General features: G+C 42.0%; 3 protein-coding genes across 3 annotated transcripts; 1 reads left to right on the forward strand and 2 right to left on the reverse strand.

Moving 5' to 3' along the window:
• Positions 1–2,034: 2,034 nt before the first annotated feature.
• On the reverse strand, positions 2,035–10,539 carry b4galt7 (beta-1,4-galactosyltransferase 7). Its single transcript, XM_006797625.3, has 6 exons — positions 10,019–10,539; positions 6,888–7,226; positions 5,281–5,506; positions 4,646–4,729; positions 3,917–4,021; positions 2,035–2,815 (listed from the first exon to the last, which is right to left on the reverse strand). Exons 1-6 carry the CDS (start codon positions 10,069–10,071, stop codon positions 2,660–2,662), a joined length of 963 nt encoding a protein of 320 aa, XP_006797688.1. The 5' UTR covers positions 10,072–10,539; the 3' UTR covers positions 2,035–2,659.
• Positions 10,540–11,878: 1,339 nt separating this feature from the next.
• Positions 11,879–16,222, reverse strand: tmed9 (transmembrane p24 trafficking protein 9). Its single transcript, XM_087847180.1, has 5 exons — positions 16,033–16,222; positions 15,128–15,228; positions 14,482–14,607; positions 14,227–14,373; positions 11,879–13,274 (listed from the first exon to the last, which is right to left on the reverse strand). Exons 1-5 carry the CDS (start codon positions 16,220–16,222, stop codon positions 13,125–13,127), a joined length of 714 nt encoding a protein of 237 aa, XP_087703306.1. The 3' UTR covers positions 11,879–13,124.
• A 383-nt stretch (positions 16,223–16,605) lies between these two features.
• Positions 16,606–19,395, forward strand: tmem216 (transmembrane protein 216). Its single transcript, XM_087852551.1, has 6 exons — positions 16,606–16,674; positions 17,757–17,770; positions 17,857–17,950; positions 18,567–18,659; positions 18,962–19,163; positions 19,257–19,395. The coding sequence occupies exons 1-6, from the start codon at positions 16,665–16,667 to the stop codon at positions 19,270–19,272; spliced, it is 429 nt and encodes a 142-aa protein (XP_087708677.1). The 5' UTR covers positions 16,606–16,664; the 3' UTR covers positions 19,273–19,395.
• The last annotated feature ends 543 nt before the right edge of the window (positions 19,396–19,938 follow it).

A 19,938-nucleotide genomic window follows, 5' to 3' on the forward strand; every position in this document is an offset into this window, starting at 1 on the left:
ACACTCAGTTTATTACAGTTTTTTCTACTGTTGGATCCGTATGATGTCATAAAAAAAGGATACACCTAATATAGTCAGCTCAGAGGCAGAAACTCCACCCACCTTATGGTCAGACTTTGAGGCAGCCAATCGGAACAAAGCTGTATTGAAGGAGGAGCTAAAAGTCGTTGTTTCATAGAAAGAACAAACTGAGATTATTTTGAGCTGGAAATATGGAGTTTAGACAGATAAAAAGCGTATACAGGAGAAAGAAAATAGATGGGGAATAAAATGAGGTTATTTTTCCTTCATGAGCACTGTAAAACTTTGTGGTGTGTTTTAATGTCTGATTAAACTTTAAATTCATGGATCGGCTCACCAGAAATCTGCAGCAGATTTACTAAAGAGGTGGACACGGCAAAGGCTGAATGGAAACGAGGCGTTTTTGAGCGTCTCACAGGTGTTTTTGAGGATGAAAACTGAACACTAAACAAACATGGTTCAAACAGAGAAAGCAGTGCTGAGCAGCTCTGCACATGCGTGTAAAAGCTGCGTTTGTTCCAGGAGAAAAACCTCCAGATGAGCCGTTTGGTTGTTTTGCCTCTGTCTGGTCCCTCTGTGTTTTATTAGCCGTGGAGTAAACATGATTGCAGCCTCTCATCCCTCAAGTTTATATTTTATTTTTTGCTAATTGCTTCATAATAGAAGCATAATGCCTTACATTCATTAACTAAGGCTGAAAATTAAGTGTCGGCGTCACATCTGCTCCCGAGCCCTCGGTGTCTATAAATACGTGTGAACCGCGGCGCCCAGCTCTCTCAGTTATTACTATACAATTTCCATTATCTGATATTACTGCTCCGATAAAGCACTATAATCACTGAGTGGGGAATTAAAAAAATTAGCACAGAGCTGCAGAGCAGGAGTGCTGCTCGGGTCTATTTGTAGCAGCGTGGAGGTGTTTTTTTCCCCATCGCAGTCACCTCCAACAAAAGGTGAAAATTGCACCCAGAGTGGGGAACAGCTCAGAGGGGGGTGAAGGTGTAGATTCACCCCATCCTCTTCTCTTTGTCTCCACTGCCGAATTTGGCTCATCCCCTACAATCCACAGCTGTACCATCTGAGCTGGTTTCTGTTTGCTAGAAATGATGGGGGGGTTTCAGGGGCCCTCAGAGGCCTCCAGGGAGCCACGAGTGGCTGATATCCAGCAGTGAAACAAAGCCGAGCTAATCAACATGTGTTAACGCTGCTGTTAGACAAGAAACGCGAAGACAAACTGTGAGTCTAAAGGCTCCTTTAGGAAGTGTTTGTGTCCATTTGCTGTTGTGTAGCTACTGTTCCAGTCCTGGAGGTCAATATGAAACATGATAAATAATAAATAATCAGTGTAAGTTATTCAAACTCTGATATACACTCAGTGTCATGTGCCTTTTTTCTGCTGCTGGCTCTTTATGATGTCATACAGAGAGATCTTTACTTTGCATTGCACACACAGAGCTCTGCAACATCACCGATCACTTCCCTCAGGTATCTAATCCATCAGATAACAATATATTTAAACCATAATGTAAGTATTGGATTTTGCAGGAACTGTTTGTTAGCTGCAGGTCAGAAATCCCTCGTAGACCTTTCCACTCCAGCGGGTTGACTCTTATTTTCAAATCAGAGAACTGCAGCAAGAGCAGTTTTAAATCCAGTGAGCCAAACTGGAAATGATCAAAATTACAGAATAGTACTTAAGTAAATTTCCTTAATTTAACATTGCGGGCACACACTTCCGTGCTTGTACAGGATTTTTCCGGGAGCGTTGGTTTCTCACACCACCAAAGTTAACGAATCAATGTATCATTAATTCATTCATTTTTCAAAATAAAACAGTCAAAACGAATAACACACACATCCCGTTAAGATTTTTTGTTTTGTCCATTGGACACAAGTGCCGTAACCCGGAAGTGACTTTTACTGCTGGAAAAAAAAAAGAAGAAAAAAACAACAAAAGTTTAAACTGTGAATATGACTGAGCGGTGGTTTAATACCAGCCAGAAGACAAACAGATGGGTTGAAACAGAGAGTTTATTTCTGAAATGTAAAATCAGCATACAGTGACCCCAACACTCCTACAAGCGTCCATTTTGACCAAAGTCTTCCCTAAAAAGAAAACAAAAAAACAAAATACATGAAGGAATGACTCAATTTCAGCAGGACAATAAAAACACTTTCACTTCACTGACTGATGAGTTTTTATTCCATCTTTACCTCCATCGTGGGTAAAAAGAAAAAAAATCAGTCCTGTGACGCTCACATGATACAGGAGTAACGGACACTCGTGACGCCCGGAGAAGTGTGCGGCGCTCTCTGCATGTATTTGCACGGCCCCGAGCTGAGTCTAAAAGCTAAAAAACAGGCTGCAGGTCTGCGTTCACGCCGTGCCAGCAGGTACCAGGAAGAGCAGAAAAACATGAGTCCTGAACTGGATCCGTCCAGGCTGCTGAGGTCAGAGGTCAGACGCCGACAAACCATCTTCGGATCATTTGTTATTAATTATTGTTACTAATACAGCAGTTTTCATGTGGAGATGTACCTCAAAGAGTAAATTAAACATTTGTTTGGACGCTCCAGCTGCAGATTTATCCGTAAAAGAGTCAGAAACAGGAACCGCTGTCCTCAAACCGGCTGCCCGCTATCCCAGAAGACACCAGGGCGTCTGGTTCTGGTCGCATTCCAGTTTGGTGTTGATGACAGTGCAGGGGGCGCCGCTGATGGTCAGCTCCTGTCGGGACTCCACCTCATAATGGAGGTTAGTCAGACCCCCCTCCGGATCCACCTTAAACTGTTCCTACAGGGAGAAGGAACAAGAGGAGGAGGGGGAGGAGATTGTTTTGAGTTTAAAAACTGCGAAAGCTCAGGTTTACAACAAAATCTAAAAAAATTAACTTTGTCACACAATCACATAATTGCTCAGGCACACGAGACAGCAGTTGAGGGGTGCAGCAGTGACATGAAATGATCTGTGAACATGTTGGCGTTCGATAAGGGAGCACGAAGAGAACCGAGGAGGTGGCGGGATGTAAAAAGGAAGGCAAAAGGGGGCGTGAAGCAAGCAGCAGCCTCCTGCATCACCTTCAACTGCTTCTTCTACACACATGGAAGCTTCTGCGGCACGTTGAAAACGCTCCTAACGTCTGCTGGAGCCACCTAAATCCTTAACTAGCCAATCAGCACGCATTAGTGTAATGCTAACATTTTATGGTTTTAGATTAAAATTACACTGCTGAAACATTTTTACGACAATGTTTTCTGTCACCCTTCTCTCTTTCAGCTCCTCATATTTTAGTCTTAGACTCTTTTAAAGGAGCTTTGCATGATTCACAGTTCAGAATATCCTAATCCTTCTTTATCTGATATTTCTTTCAAGCTTCTGAATCTGGAAAGTAGGTGGGAGGAGTTTAGGCTCCTGAGACGACCATATTAGGGATATCCCCTCTCTGTAACATCATACAGACCCAACTGTTGAAAAAAAAAACAAAAAACGAGTAAACTGAGTGTAAGGAGCATCTGCAGTCTGAGCTTTTGGCTCTCGGGGGTTACCGTTCACACACTTAGCTCATTATTACAGACTTCATGTTTATTATGAACCTCCACCACTGGAGCAGGTGATGTGTGACAGGTACTAAGAAAAAGTACAACAGGTCCAGTTAAGTTATTGACTAAAATAAAGTCAAGAGTATTTTTGTTTTCTGGAATTCATCTCAGGGAATCAATGACCCGCAGCTGACAAGTCATGCAGACGAGTGAAGGTACGAGATGTGACTTTATCACTTTATAAGCTGACGTGAAATTATTTGATTAATTTTAGTTTCTGCTGCCTCGATGAAAACAAGCTGGAATTTTTAAAATCGCCCGGTCGTGCTTTTCTGCAGCAGGTGGATTCTCGTACCTGCTTCTGAGCAGCGACTCGTTTCTGGTCCCTCTTCCTCCAGCCTGGGTCATGGACGTGCAGGAAGGTTTTATATCCTGTGGTGATGCCGCTCGGTCTGAACAGCTGCAGAGAAAAAAAAACAGCAGGAGCCCGTGAGAGTACACCCTCTGGACTTTCATCACAAAGATTCACTTTGATGAATTACAAGTTGTATTCCCAAGTTCACCACAGCCATGCCCTTTAACAAGAACTCGCTTCCTCACACATCATCATCGTCAGACTAAAGTAAAACCCCCTGGAAATGGCAAAATCACAACAAAAAGCACCTCTTAAATTCAAATTGGTGGAACTTCCTGTTGGGCTTAGGAAGTGGCTCCAAGAGGGTTTTTGGTACATCTTGGTATGTTACACAGTACCAAATTTCATACATGTACATGAAAGGCAGCAGTGGGGCACCTCCTTTGAAATACTCTGACTCACATGTGTAAGACCCAAATGAAATATGCTAAATTTTAGGAGTTTAAACTGAATAAAACTGGTGATGCTAAACCCTGCACTGGGAAGAACAACACATATTCATGGACTAACAAATCCCTAAGGCCTTTACAGAATTTTATGGGGGTATGGATCCAACAGGAAGTCTTTTTGCAACATCTGTGAACTTATTTTTTAAAAACAATGATGAACGCCATGTGGCGGATATGAGGACCAGGATGTTTGTTGTCTTTTTCTTTTTGGTTTTGTTACCTGTAACTCTGCTTTTCTCAACCGTCTGTAGAACTCGTCGTCCTCTCTGCCCCAACCCCAGAACCGGTTTGACATCCCGTTACACTGCAGGGAAACACAGGGGGGGTAAAAGTTCATGTTCTGCATCAGAGCCAAAGAATTAGCTTCATTTAAAATTTGAAAGCTGCAGAGCAACAATAAAAACACCATCGATGATGTTATTTTAAACTATAGAACATAAATCTGCTGATATAACCATAGCCAAGATCACAGACAGTTAAATGGCTCCACCTGGTGGACAATTTGAGTAACTGCACCCCCACTCTGGTCTATCCATCCATTCACTTCCGCTTATACTTTTCAGGGTCTATATATATATATATATATATATGCACAAATCTTTTAACCTCACAGGGACAAAATGTATTCCCTCCTCAGATTTCCCCCAATGCAAAGAGCAGTAAAGAGAGACGTTCAGCAGAGGTATCTCATATAGCTCAATGCTTTGACACTTAAATTGGCTTTATTGTCTTAAACAATACTAAAATGCAGGTAAGTGTCTCTCCAGACACTCTTCTTAATGTGCCACAGCGACCCTCGCAGCCCTGGGAGATCCTTTGAAAATGTGTGAAAGCCGGCGTGGCGAGGCTCAGTACCATGTGGTAATGCTTCTTGGTAAGCAGCAGGATTCCTCCTACGTAGGTTTTGTAATGGTAGAGGGGGTGAAGCTCTGGTGAGGCCACGTGGAACGGCCCTTTCTCTGGGAAGCCGTAATCTAGAGCGTCGTTCAGGGGCAGCAGGTCCACATCGTGCATGGCCAGGTAGTCGGTGTCGTTACCGCTCTCCGTGTAGCCCACGTTGATCAGAGATGCCCGATTAAATCTGAAAGAACAGGTAAGAAATCTACATTATCCTAATTTCTCTGTTTTTTGCAATGACAAGTTTTAAATTATCCTTCTTTTTAAAATCTCTGCCTGAGCAGGAAAATTCTCTTTGTTTTTCCTAAATGTGGCATCCCTCATGGATCCATTTTAGGTCCTTTTATTTTCACCATTGTTAACCCTCGGCTCCAGGTCTTTCACAAAAACAACTTTAATTATAACTTTTTATGCAGTCGATACTCATTTTTATCTACCAGCTGCTAGACCTGCAAACCTCTGATATCGGTCAGATGAACTCTGACCCTTGATGATGAAACCTTTTTTTCAACAAAATGACAACAAAACTGGAGTTAACCAGTGTTTAAACCAGCACAGCTGTCGAGGTGGACTTCTTTACATCCTTTAACCACAAACACCCACCTGGTGACATCATACATGAACATCCAGCTGCACTGCAAGCCACAGAGGTAACGCAGAGTGACAGAGCACAGGTAAATACGTACAGGTAAGCTAAAGGAAGGCGAGACAACCCACTCTTGTTTCAGAGTGTGAAAAAATGTGCTCAGTGAAACGCTGACAATATTCGACCCGATCTGGAACAAGAAGGCGACCATTCGCTTTAACAACATGCTGGATTGAAGCGGATGATCATGTGACCCACCAAGCTCTCGTCCTAAAGATCTGCTACCTACTACTGAAGGTTGTCTTCAGGACATGTGTGTAAATTATCAGTAAATGACAGCAGAGTATATACTGTGTACGCGCGCACGCGTGCGCACACACACACCATTTCCTATTAATTACTTGGCTGTTTGTTGTCATCATAGTTACTTCTGAACGTTAAAGTTTGAATGTTTTAGAAATTATTACAAATGTAAAACTAGTTTTAAGTAACTGTCTCTTCACTTCTTATTATTTAATAATCCATCTGTACATGAACAGATTAAAGTGGGATGTAAAAACATCCAATGACGTCACTGCTCTATAACATGTTGAGAACTAACGTGTTAACAAAGCTGAAACCATCGTCTCCTCTGAGATTTAACTGATCACAGGAGGTGATATTTATTAAAAAGATGATAAACAGTCATTTGCATTGCAGTTTCCTGTCACTACATTCACTACATTACAAAGTACAGATTATAGCAGTGTGGCTAAAACCTTCGGGTGTTGACTTTCTCTAACTGAATGTATGTTTCATCTTTCTGACTTAAACAATCACACAGATCCAGAAATATTTCTCATTTCCCACATTTTCCCACCTCTGTAAATGCAGCATTTTATTGACAAGTGGCCATCAAAGTGAGCAACAGCAAACCGGTTCTGATCCCTGGGCCACCTGTTTGACATATTTTCTTCTGTGGTTGGAGAGGATGCCTCACCTGTAGTGATCCACCTGGTTGATGATGAGGATCTTGTGGCGGATCTTATTCTTGTTGAGGAACGCGTGAATGAAGGGAACGAACACCAGCAGCTCCTCAAAGCGCTCTCTGAAGGGAACTACGACGGCCAGTTTGTGAGGCCCCCAAGACAGGTCGTCCACCACGAACGCCTGACCGCTGGCCGGGCAGGGTGGCGCCGGCTGTTGGGGCATGCATCGTTCTCCGTGCGTCGCAGACATGTCACCTGAACAGCTGAGCTGCAGCCAGAGCAGAGAGACGAGGACCAGCACCATGCACAGCCCGAACAGCTTGTAGACGGTGCATTTACCGGACAGGTACCTGATGCACAGAAGAAGAAGTGGAGTGGTCAGAGATTGGCTGGGTTGAGATTAAGGTTCATTTACAGGTGAAAAGAAATGATTTCACTTTATTTAACAACATAAAATTGCAACTCTGGAAACCACTGACTCAGGCCTCGACATGAGCTGTTAAACACGTCTGAAAAGGTTTTAAAACCTGAGAATCCTACTGCCTGTGGTCAGTGAACACAACAAACCAGTACACTGATATTAGAGGGCGAACACAGGAAATGACCAGCAGCATCCCAGCAGGGGCGTGGCTACCAGCGACTGTAGAAAGTCGATGATTTTAGGTGATGAAATAAAGTGACCACTGGTGGCACAAAGTAGGAGGCAAAGTGACAACCAGGCAGAGCGAAGGACAGAGGGTTACCTAGGCAACTGTAGTCAGAAAAGTCCACTAGCAACAAACCATCACCAGGTGATGTACATTGAGCTAATCTATTATTGTTTATTTTGTCATGCACTCTTCACATTTCCTCACGGACAATTTCTGACGCCTCAGCGTTGGCGTTTTTCATCGCCACCATCTTGTTTTGTTGAAGTGACCATATTTGGAGGAATGGGTGGAGTCATGAAGTAATGCTAGAATTCGGCCTTGTTCACTAATCTGTGTGTAGAAATGTTTTTTGACCCTGCAGCACACGCTACATTCCTGCGGGACTCGTTTAAGTAAACCGGTTTTCCTTCAGGGACCTCGAGGAGGAAGCTAAGAAGTTAAATCACTGAGGCAAAAAAAAAAAACCAAGAAGAAAAGAAAAAGAAGAAACTGAAGTGAAAGTAAATTTAAAATGTTTTCTTTCTGTTTATTTGATCCTGTTCTGTTTTTGGCCCTGATGGTTTGAATCCTACCCTCTCCTATTACTTCCCGTCTGTGGTGATATCAGCATTTTCTTGCTGTTACATCATGTCTGTGTGCTCACATCGATATCAGCGCTCCAACAAAACACTTTATACTTCCTCTTTCATCTAAAGTTTATATCTTCTGTTGGTGAAAACGTTCCTGTCTTTGTGCTTCTTTCTTAAATATAAAAATAAAGTTACTGTTACTACTGTCACCACTTTTCACAGCTCTCTGGGCTCAGTAAAGACTACCATGCCACACCCAAATATCTCTGAATCTGTTAATCTGAAAGAAATTGGCTTTATTTAAGGTACTGAAAATGTGTTAACACTGCACAAAAGCACCTGATTTTCTGTTTCAGACCTGAATGCACACATGCTGCACTTTTTGTTTCAAAGAACATTTCTTTAAATCGCAATTAGTCGACAAGCTGCTGAACATAAAAGCTGTGACTCAAATATTCAAAGCATGCAGAGAAATCAGTAAAACAAAGAAACTTAACAACAAGGAGGCAACAGCACGAGTTCCCAAACTGTGTCTCAAACAGAAAACTCACCATGCTGCTGTGCATGTAGACACTCTGGGGTGGCAACTTTGGACATTTTTACAGTGAATCGGACAAAAACAGTTAACATGCTTCAACAATGCATGGGGAATTTCCTTAAAGATAACCTGGTGTGATGCAAAAGTAATTAATGGAGAAGAAAAGTGCAAAGACTTAAAGCTGCTGTGACAAATCTGTCGCCATAAAGGAGATGATGATGATGATGATGATGATGATGATGATTCGGGTCGAGTCCTGAGGGGCAGCCTCTTAAATGATTTTGTGAATAATAAAATGAACACAGAGGAAATCTCCTTATTCTGTAGTCTTAATTTGAATTCTGACGAATCTCTGATGGATGTGTTTACCCTCTAAAAGACAAAGAGTCAAAAAGTCCACCACCTCTGTCCTACGCTCTCCATACAATAATAATGAAAACTAATCCGAAAATGTAAAAACTAGAGTAACTCTGGGCTACAAATTAAGTTTAAGATGTGAGGATGACAAACTGGGGAAAGATAAAGGAAGAAAGACTCCCTGACAGAATCACTTTAAGCACCTCTGAATGTCCCTGAACCACAGTTTGGGAACCGCTGGTGGAAACAACAAGGCTGAAGTTTTACTCACTTCTCCTGCTGCCCGGGAGCTTTAGATGGATCACTTCTTCAAAGCCAAGAAAGAATATTAATGAGGTTTCTGGTGATTTCCCATCACTTCTTTTACATTTAATTTTAATACCACACAAACAAGCTAAAAACATTTTTCAAAGAAAAAGAAATTTAAAATCAATGAATTCACATGAGTTCCTCCCTTCAGTGTAACAGTAACACCCAGAAATAAAACCCATAAAACAGGGTGTTAAACTGAAAGAGCCACGTTTGTTTGTTTTTTATAAAAAACAAAACCAACAACATATTTTTTTAAACAGCATGACTTTTATTGAGGCATTTTCCCCTGCATATTTCCCCATTTTTACTGGAAAGTTGGCGGTCTTTTCTCTTGTCAATTTACCAGTTTTTCCCCGTAAATGTGCTGTATTTTCTGCTGTATATTTTTTTACGGGTAAATCTGACATTTGCTGAAAAAATTATTTATCTTTTCTTGAATATATGCAATTTGTTTCCGTATGGGCAAGGTTTCCTTGTAAATTTGGCAGTTTCTCTAGTGTTCCCTCTGAAATCTGTTCTTCTGTATAGTTTCTTTTTAATTGTTCTTTTTAATCGTAAATTTACGGCTTAGACTATTTCAGTGATTTTAACCTCTCCGTGATATATTTGAACCTTCAGTGAGTCTGACATTCGGCTGTAGAAAACTTACTGAAACTAAATCAAAGCATGAAAATAAGAAAGAGAAAGGAAAAACAAACTTCATGCTCTCCTCTCACCTCCTGTCCTCTTTGAAGTAGAGCACGGGTTTCCTCCTGGATGAATACATCATGTTGCCGGACTCGCTGTAAAGTCGGACCAGCTTCTCTCCTCTCCTTCTTGTTGTTATAAATTATAGCTTGGTTATTTCAGGCTTTTCTCCTCCATCTTTCCTCATTTGTAAGTGTTGACGGAGACCAGACTGTGCTCCATGCCGGCCCTCGGCTCTGTGCCCCGCTCTGCTGCCGCCGTACAGCTGCTTATCATCTGCTCAGATTTAAATCCTCCTCCGGTCCGTTAGCTTCCGCAGCTAACTGTACACGTAGCATCAGCGGTTCGCTCACATCGCCGCTCCGGGTCCAAACTCAGCTCCTCCCGGCTATAACCTGGGCTTTACCGACGGTCACCGAGCCTATGCGAGTGTCTGCTAAATTTTTATTTCTGTCAAAACAAAAATGTAACACGATAGGCTCCGATTGGAAGCATATTTCAGCGTTTTTACTCGCTGAAAGAACAGCAAGCTGACTGTACTGTGGTCCAACCTCTATACGAGTCCGATGGGGAACAGCGGCGAGTATAAGCAAAGGTTCCTATGGTTTTTGTCTCATTAAAGGAGCAGCACACCCACAGGGAGACCTGCTGTGAGTTTAGAGACTGAACAAAAACATATCCCTGTTTTACTGCCACCTGTTCTACAGATGATTAATATTGCTGTTGTTAACACAGAATATGACACGCTGTTTTGCTGTAAAAGAACAACAGATGTTCTTCAGATGTTTCAGTCCTGGTGGATAAACCTGCACAGATGTTAACCTGTTATTTTTATGAGAGCAGTTCTCATTTAGTACCAAAGATTTCAGTTTAACCGCACATCTACAACATAAATGAACCTTTACCCTACTTAGTGCTCTGTTAGTTTTAAGAACACCAGGATCCTGAAAAAGTAAGTGACAGGTCACCTGCAGTCCCACCGGGAGATGATCCGTGGATGAGGCCGACATCCGTTGCATATGCAAACATCTGGATACACCACCTCTTCATGTGGGGCAATGCTGGACCAGCATGTCGATCTGACATTGATGACATCAGAGCAGCTCACCTGCTCTTTCCTCTTGGTGTCACTGTAGCACCTGGACACTGAGGACACGCCTCCACCTTCACCTCTGTTGACAAAACAGCAGCTAACTTGTTTTTGTTCCTCTCAAGAATGAGATGCATCATGAGTGTCACTCTGGTACAGCAGCAAGTCAAGAATGAAGCCAAAAGGAAGAAAAAGAAACTCAGTGTAAAGCTGAGTAAAGCATCAGATGTCTAAAAACAGACATTATTCTTGTTGTTGTTTTCATTTCAACAACATTTTCAGTAACATAATGAAGAAAGAAAAACTTATAAAGACCTTCAGGAAGCCCGGAGATGTGCTGAAAAACAAAGCTTGGCTCTTTGGATGGAAAACAAAGAAATGTGGGGCGGCTCAAAACTTGTGCACAGTACTGAAACACATTGATCTTTTTTCTGTTTTCATCTAAGCTGTTTGAGATGTTTAATGCTGTGTTTTGTTAATAGCAGCAGCTTTGATCTTATTTTATTAACACCATCGTTTTTAATTCCAATCAGAATCTCACATTTATTCTCAAGTACAAACACATCAAATCAGAATTTAAGCAGAAAATTTGCTTCAACACAAAAGTTTTTATTCTCCGGCAACAAAGAAATCCCCGATCACTTTAATTAAAGCAGTAGATTTTATATTAAATACTTGAAAATGTTTGGATTAAACATCCCAAATATATAATAACACTTCCGAGTTTTACACCTTAGACGGTGATTCTTGAAGGTTTATAACAGCAGTTTAAATTTGACTTCATCAACCACACAAACACTTTGATTTATTGTTTTAATTTTATTATATTTTGCAGTCACAATACTCAGGTTTCTTTTAAAATATCTTTCCCCTTAAAAGAAAACAATTACTGTGTATAAAAACTCTTTTGTGACTTTATGAGCTGTGTTTTGGCGGGAATATTACAAGAATGTCATTTAACCACGCCATCCTTCAAACCAACTAAACTTTATTCTGAGTGCAATCACAGAGTTTCACGTGGACGCTAAATAATAACAAGCCCCTCTCCCGACCCCAAAATATTTCACCATCTGATTTAAAGCCCACCTACAGGAACATTTCTAAAAACTGAAAACACGACCACCCGTCCTTTATTGTTAAAAAGAAACTAAATCTCATCTGAAAACAGAAAAAATTTGAACTGAGATCAGCGACCATCACCCCGAACGGTCGACCAAAGATATCACATTTCCTTGAAAATCGCCTGAAGCCTCGAACGAGCCCCTGAACTGAAGCAGCTCCAGGAGTCTTTCAGTAAATCAGTTCCGGGACTGATTACAGTGAGCAAAGCCTGCTTCAGATGTTCTCAAAAGCAGCAGACTTGAAACACAGAGGACAGCTGCAGCGACGCTGACCGGCACAAAAAACGCGTACAAACATCCAGAACCTGAAAGTAATGTGATGAAGTGAAACATCGAAACAACTCTCAGTGTTTCAGTAAAATAAAATAAGACCGTTTCAGATCTTTAATAACGTGAGCGGCAGCGTTAAAATCACGCCCCACTTTTAGTCAGCGTTGCAAAAAAAGAGAAACCTTTCCCGTCCCCGGTAACGAGTATGCAAACACCGAGATCACACGTCGTCTCAGTAACCATCAGATCTGTGGATTAATGAATGAATCTGGATGATCATTTCTGAGCTCAGATCACACGTATACGTGACTATCGTGTCCCGCAGACCTGCATCGCTATGGGCCAGTAACACATGCTGCGAGCGAGGAGGAGAAAATCTAAAACTGCTCCGCCGCCGGGCGCTGTAATAAATATGGAGGAGAGGGTGGGTCACACATTCCCTGATTGGTCAGGTTAAACGCTTGTCACGATCACGGCTGGTGACGAAAACAGTAACAACAAAAATCTTAAACACGTTTTTCAAGCCAAATCCTGCAGCTGGGTCTTTTCTGCCGCCCGCCACTCAGTACTGCATCCATCAGTAGACACACACACACACACACACGCACACACACGCACGCACACGCACGCACACACACACACGCAGACTCCAGATTACACCAGCTTCTTGGCCTCGAAGAAGCTCTTCAGGTGTCTCATCTGCCAGATACCGATGGCCACCAGGATCAGGGTCTGGACGATGGACCACCAGAGGACCCGCTGGTTGGTGCTCTCGCTGGTCTGACGGAAACGCTCCTCACGATACTGAGGGAAAAACAGACGGCAGGGGGTGCCTGTTAAACCTGAACGCTGTCATTTTTGACAGCTATGACAATACACAGTGTCTGAACATTTACAGAATTGAGTTTGTAGCAAAAATAATAATAATAATAACTAAACGTTTTAAACATAAACCTTATATTTGAACTAGGGCTGCCAAAAACGATTATTTTGATAGTCGACTAGTCACCGATTATTTTTGCGATTAGTCGACTAATCAGATCATGCATTCACTGGACCTAAAATGTACAACTTATTGCACCAGCATGCATCTGCTCTTATATAACTATCATTAGCTTCCAGCTTTAAGTGTTTAAGGTATGTGCTAACTAAAAATAAAGACAAGATGATAGTTTATTAAATTTTAATGAAATTTGCAGATTGTTTCGGTGAACTTTAATAAACTCCTTGCTATCTAAAATATAACAGGACACCGGAGAATATTCTCCAGCATCTCACACTTCTGATAATCAGCTGTCTGCTTGACGTTTATTCAGCTGTGTAAAAACTATAACTTTAATCTCAGCCAAACTGATTTCCTCAGGAACAAATAAAATACTGAAAGCCCTAATTTGAATTAAATAAATGTAGACTCCACTGACAGAAACAGAAAATGGGTTCCTGCTTTTCTACTTTGGTGACTTTTTGTGCTTTAAGTCATAATAAATTTAATGACCAGCTGAGGCAGGAATAGAAGAACATCAGGAGGTAAAACATCTGATTTAATGAATGGAGTCTGGTGGAGAGTACAGGCTTCATGTTGTCAGGAAACTGGTGCTGACAGCAGGTAAAGTGGTGAAAATGTTCTGTTAAACTGATTTTTTTGGGCGTGTACATAATATCAAAGAGCCTGAGAGACGAGCAGCTCTGATTCATGTTCAGGGTCTTCATGTGTTTCTGACAAAAACAAAAAAGCGCCAAGGCGTTTCTGACTGACCCGCTGGTAGTTCTGCTCCTTCTGGATCTGGTCCACCTGCTCCACCAGCTGTCGGACTCTCAGCTGCAGCTCCGTCAGTTTGTCCTTGGCAGCGATCTCAGCGTAGTTGTTGGCGTGTTCGCCCACCTGGATGTCCAGGTGAACGCGCTGCAACACATCACAGAAATCACAAACCGCGGTTATGAACATCATGGAGCAGAACAGAAAGGAATAAACTGCTGAAGCTCTCATTTGTATGTCTGAGCGTCTCCTCACCAGCATGCCGCCGGCAAACAGCGAGAACTTGGAGGAGTTGGAGTGAAGGCAGATCTGATGTTCTCCAGGTGTGTGCGACGTGAAGGTGAAGCGTCCTTCTGAGCCGTACTGTCGAGACAGAATCACCTGCAGGGAACAAACAAAACATCTTCCACATCAAGTCTCAGCATTTGTACTGTAACTCCTGAGAGCTGAAAGCTGCAGACTGCTCTGAAAACTCAGTTTATTACACTTTTTTCTTCTCCTGCATCGCTGTAATCTCACAAAGCAAGGAAGCCCCACCCACCTGTTGCTCAAAGCTTTGGCAGCCAATCAGAACAAGTTGGCTTAAAGGCAGAGGAGCTAATACATCTTAATTCATAGTATGAGCTGAAGGAGGAACATTTTAAACGGAACTACTGTGAATGGATGGATCCACACGTTTGATTTATTTTGTTCCAGGTACCCTTCCTGATGAAATCCCCCCATTTATCCGGGCTTGGGACTGACAGTCTCAGCTTGTGACTTCCTGAGTCTGGGTTTTTGTCTCCTCCTGGTCTTGATCTGAGGACCTTTCACATGAGGCATATGTGGCTGTACAGTTGAGCGTTAACCACGACAGCATGACACCACATAGACTCTTTAAGTACATGAACTTTATGCTCACCTTGTCATCAGGATCTTTGACTTCCACGAACATGCCGAGACCCTGAGTGGCCGGCAGGTACTCCTCTCTCTGCTTATCATACAGCTGAGTCCGATAGTTACCTGCACAGACACAGACACACGGCTTGATTAGTGAGCAGTTTGAATGAATATGGTTTGGACCTGAAACCAACATCAGTTTATCAACTTCCGGTTGAATATGTCGACTTTTTTCTTTATGTTTTAAACTTTATGTTTCAGTAAATTAAAAACAAAAACAGTAAATGCAACAGCAACAGAATTTGCTTTGTTTTCTTTAGAAAACTCCTTCACTATCACAACCTGAAGTTAACTCTCAGTTCACTGCTTTACTTTATCTGCAGATGCATTAGTAAAGGAGGTGCACCTGAAATGATTCCGAATTAACCTTTAACCTGATGAAAATTGTGCAGATTAAGATGCTGAAAGAAAAGCTTCTTTGAACGGACAGATTTCCTGCCAGGCTGATGGTGTGTACCATGTGGGAGTTTCTCTCATTCAAACAGAGGAGGGCTGGTTAACTTTGAGATAAACTTACCTTTAATATAACCCGGATTAAATTATAGAGGAGGATTTAACGGACCAAAGGACCCACTTTAAACTTAGTGTTGATGGATTATTATTTCAACAGCTTTCTTTAATGGAAAAATACCTTTATGAAAACTTTAATCACACTTTAAAGTTGAGATTTTTGCAGGGATTTCCCTTCCTATAAAAATAAATCATGCTATCGTGAACTATTATTTAGAATATTTATTTTAATTAAGTTTAATTTCTTTCGAAAAAGTACACACACATTTGAAGACACGACACACTAAACTTTAGCTGTTAGCTGCTCGGCTAACTAGCTGCTAGCATTATCCTACAGATCCCCCACCCCCCTCTCACCGATAATCATGGTCTCGTCCGGAATCTCCTCGATGAAGCATTTCTTCTCGGTCTCTCCGATGTGAAAGTACAGCGCGGAGACGAAGCTGCACAAAACGTTCAGGAGTAAAACTGAAAACAGACACGGCTGCATCCTGATCCGGAGCGACGCCATCTTCCTGCCGGGACACACGGAACTCAAACTGAGCATGCGCCTGTCACAGCAGTGCCACGTAAACCCTTGCTGCACTCTGGCCAATCGGCTAACCGCAGGACGGTACTGGGTGTCGTAGTTCTAAACGCTCTGGGCTTCTAAAATGAATGATAAATAATGTTATCATGATTAATCATTTCTTTTTCGTTTTTGTACTTAAAAAAAATCAAAATGCGCCTTTATGAAACATTGTTTAAAATATATAATATATATTTATTGATTTAATTTAGCAAAGGAAAACAAATATTTCATTTCATGAGTAAAACTGGGTTTTTATTAAAATGCTTTGATGTATACCTGTTATTATTATTTTGCATTACTGTAAGACCAAAATAATGTCGTGGTATTTTACTGTGAAAGACCAAAGCGGGAAAAAGCCTTTTTCACACATGCGTAGACCAAATCAAACGGTATCCACGGCAACAGGGCCGAAGCGGACATGGCGCCCGGTGAGTGTGAGGTTTTTGTTGTTGATGAATCGGTGATGGTGCAGGGTTAAAGTGTGAAATATTTCATAGGTTAAAGTCAGTGGAGAGTTTACAGGAGAGTGTACTGGTCGAATAAAACTGTATATGGTTATTTATTTTTGAGCAGGCTGAGCGTGGTCAGCGCAGCAAACACGCCAGGTTTCTGTCAGCTCATCAAACCTCAGCAGAGTCAGAGAGACGCTAACATTACTAATAAAGAACCGCAGCACATGTTTTTACACAGAAACAGCAGCTGCGGTTCCTTATTTAGTCTCTTCAGTTCAGTTAGTCACATGGAAAACGCCGAAAAAAAGATGCTAAAGCCTAAAAAACAACACAAAACAACACATTAAATAATTTCCCCCAGGTATCAATAAAGTATTCTGATTCTGATTAAACAGGAAGTTTAAAATGTCAGTTTTAGTCTGACTTTTGAAAGAGTCCACAGATCTCAGACACTCAGAGCCTGACAACATGACCACCTGAAGCTACTAGCAGTGCATGTTTGTTAAAATTCACAGATGTACGTAGGTTCCTGTCCCTGCAAAGCTCTAAAAGTCAAAACCAGACTCTTAAAGTGCACTCTGAAGGAGCTGAATCAGCAGTGACTCACTCTGGACCCTCACAGCGGCACTGTGAACGACCTGCAGACATTCTCACGGAGCTTTGTTAAGACAAGAGAACAAAGAAATTTGAAAATTGCAATAATTCAGAAGTGATGACATAGATGCATGAACGACAATCCCCAGTTCAGACATCCTGGAGCTCAAAGCTGCTTTATAAAGAATAGAATAATACAAGAATATAAATAAATTATTAAATGCAGTAAAAACAATCACAGACATTAGAAACGTCAAAGATATGACAAAAGAGACAGAAGAAAGAAAGCACACCTGGAAATCTGTGTGTACAACAAAATCACTTAAATAAATATTGAAATATTTTATATCATTAATATTATCAAGATCACCAATACAATCAGCAGGTTAATTAATAATCTGATCTGTCCTGTTTGTGGTCTGTAACTCACTCTTCTGCTTCCTGTTTCCACTTTTTTCCTGCAGGGAGCCAACCAATCGTATCCTTCACCTGACTCTAACGCAGAGCTGCAGGTCATGTGACTTTGTGTCTGCTGTTGTTTCTCCTTGACCTCTTCTTCATCAGCTGTCGTCCGCTCCTCTGCAGGTGCTGTTCTACCTGAACAGTTGGTACTTTGCTGCCTTCTACCTGGCCGAGGTCCTCATGTTCATCTATAAAGGTGTGTGAGAGCATCCTCCTCTTCCTCCTGCAGCGCAGAACTCAGAGACAGAGTTTGAGAAATGGTGCCGTTCACGCAGACGATTACACCGCACAGAGAATTAGGTTTTTTGACCGACCGGTGTGAGCTCGAGCTGAACTGAGTTTGAGGTGCACTTGATTTACCGTCGAAGCTTCCAAGCTCAGAAAGTGCACAGTCATAGCCCGGCTATGATTGTGCTGGGCTACAGTCAGAGAGAAATCTGGGTCCTTCAGGAGGTCTGCTGATGTACGCCTAACCCACAAAAGTCTGAACTCAGTCCAAAGTGCTTTTATTTTTTAAGATTGAGACACATTTAACTTAAGATTTTATTTTTACATTAAAAAAGCTTAATATCCTGCTTTTGTTGAGCTGCAGCCTGAAACTCACTTTGTTAAGAAGTCATACGTGGGTCCATTGTAGCTGTGGAACTTTATCTAAACAGGTTAAATCCAATTAACAGCCTCCACAGTTTAAACCGGAGGAGAGTATTATGATGGTGATGAAGATGATGGTGTTTGTTAGATGGAGAGGCTGATGATGATGGGGGTCATGTTGATGGTGATGATGATGGCGTTCTGATGTCTGCTCTCTGCAGGAGTTTTGTTGCCGTACCCGTCAGATAACCTGGTTCTGGACGTCGTGCTGCTGCTGCTTTTCCTCGCTCTTGAGATTCTGCGGATCTTTTATGGTGAGCAAAGTCACGTCTCATTTTGAATAAATCTTTATTCATAACAGGAACGGTCTTTCATGTCCTTTAAGAAGTCAGATAAGATGATTTTTATCTGTCTTGAGGTCATGCTCTACTGCTTCTGCCATCTCCTACTTAATTCAATTCAATTCAATTTTATTTATATAGCGCCAAATCACAACAACAGTCGCCTCAGACATTTATGTGTCTGACAACAAAGTGCTTCACAAGAACATGTCGCACACACACACACACACAACACGCACGTCACAAACTGAGTGTCAAACTGCGTCTCCATCCAGGCTGGAAGGGAAACCTGTGTGAGCGCTCTCTGGCTTCCTGTGTGTCACTCTTTGTCCTGCTTCCCTGCACCGCGCTCGCCGTGTACTACCTTCTGCTGCAGACCTTCATCCTGCGCCTCGAGTTCCTGCTCAACGCCGTGCTGCTCTGCTTCTACGGCCTCGAGTTCCTGCTCGGGCTTATCTCCATATCTGCCTTCTCCAGGTGACGGCGTCCTCGTGTGGGCTTTTTGGGTCGGTACAAATCTTAGTCGTTTCTTTAAATACTAAAGTTCATACTTTACGTCTTCTTCCGCAGGGCCAAAGTGTACTGAGGAGCAAACGCCACAGGATGATTCAGCAGAGGTTTCTGTACACCTTGTAAATATCTGCCATGTTTGATCAAGTTTTTTACCTTCACGAAACTGTTTCTGTAAATAAACTTTCTGATTTCTACATCACAATTCATTCATCTCCAGTGTTTCCTTTTAAAAGTTTTTCAATCAGAATGAAGTTTAAACTGAAGGTCGGCTCCTTATATCTTTTATATACAGGCTATAAACTATTAGCCTTTACAACAAAGGTGTAGTTAGCCAGCTGGTATCTTCATCACGCTCCACCGACACTTCGATCCTCTGGTCCTTGTGATCCCTCTGGTTCTCCCGCACCACCTCCGTCAGCTGCAGCTCCGTCTCACCACCTCCGCAGCTCAGTTTCCCCTGTTATGTCGATATCAGCTAGTCAAGTACACACCTACACAGCATGTTAACAAACCGTGAAAAAAGCCACACAAAAAATGAATGATTGCTGGTAAGGGTTTCTATACATTAGTATTTACGAAGGGTATGTTGTGACTTACCTTCAAAATTACAGCGGTCCCTCGCTATAACGCGGTTCACTTTTCACCTCGCTGTTTCGCAGTTTTTTAGTGCAAGTTTGCATGCTTATTATTTTTTTTACGTCACATTGTGTCCTGCATCCCGATCGCTGCAGACGATCTC

Source organism: Neolamprologus brichardi, chromosome 2 (genome assembly GCF_056152115.1).
Source record: "Neolamprologus brichardi isolate AB-2024 chromosome 2, ASM5615211v1, whole genome shotgun sequence".
In the NCBI taxonomy this organism is placed as follows: Eukaryota; Metazoa; Chordata; class Actinopteri; order Cichliformes; family Cichlidae; genus Neolamprologus; species Neolamprologus brichardi.

Excerpts from the sequence above, each read along its gene's own strand:
- tmem216 (XM_087852551.1), top strand. Across the intron at positions 17,951-18,566 it reads CCTCATGTTCATCTATAAAG|GAGTTTTGTTGCCGTACCCG; the intron begins GTGTGTGAGAGC and ends TGCTCTCTGCAG. Across the intron at positions 18,660-18,961 it reads GATTCTGCGGATCTTTTATG|GCTGGAAGGGAAACCTGTGT; the intron begins GTGAGCAAAGTC and ends GTCTCCATCCAG.
- tmed9 (XM_087847180.1), bottom strand. The coding sequence starts at position 16,222 with ATGCTCAGTTTGAGTTCCGTGTGTCCCGGCAGGAAGATGGCGTCGCTC. Across the intron at positions 15,229-16,032 it reads GGACGAGACCATGATTATCG|GTAACTATCGGACTCAGCTG; the intron begins GTGAGAGGGGGG and ends GTGTCTGTGCAG. Across the intron at positions 14,374-14,481 it reads TGTTTGCCGGCGGCATGCTG|CGCGTTCACCTGGACATCCA; the intron begins GTGAGGAGACGC and ends GATGTGTTGCAG.
- b4galt7 (XM_006797625.3), bottom strand. The coding sequence starts at position 10,071 with ATGATGTATTCATCCAGGAGGAAACCCGTGCTCTACTTCAAAGAGGAC. Across the intron at positions 5,507-6,887 it reads AACCAGGTGGATCACTACAG|ATTTAATCGGGCATCTCTGA; the intron begins GTGAGGCATCCT and ends CTGTTCTTTCAG. Across the intron at positions 2,816-3,916 it reads GAGTCGCTGCTCAGAAGCAG|GAACAGTTTAAGGTGGATCC; the intron begins GTACGAGAATCC and ends TTCTCCCTGTAG.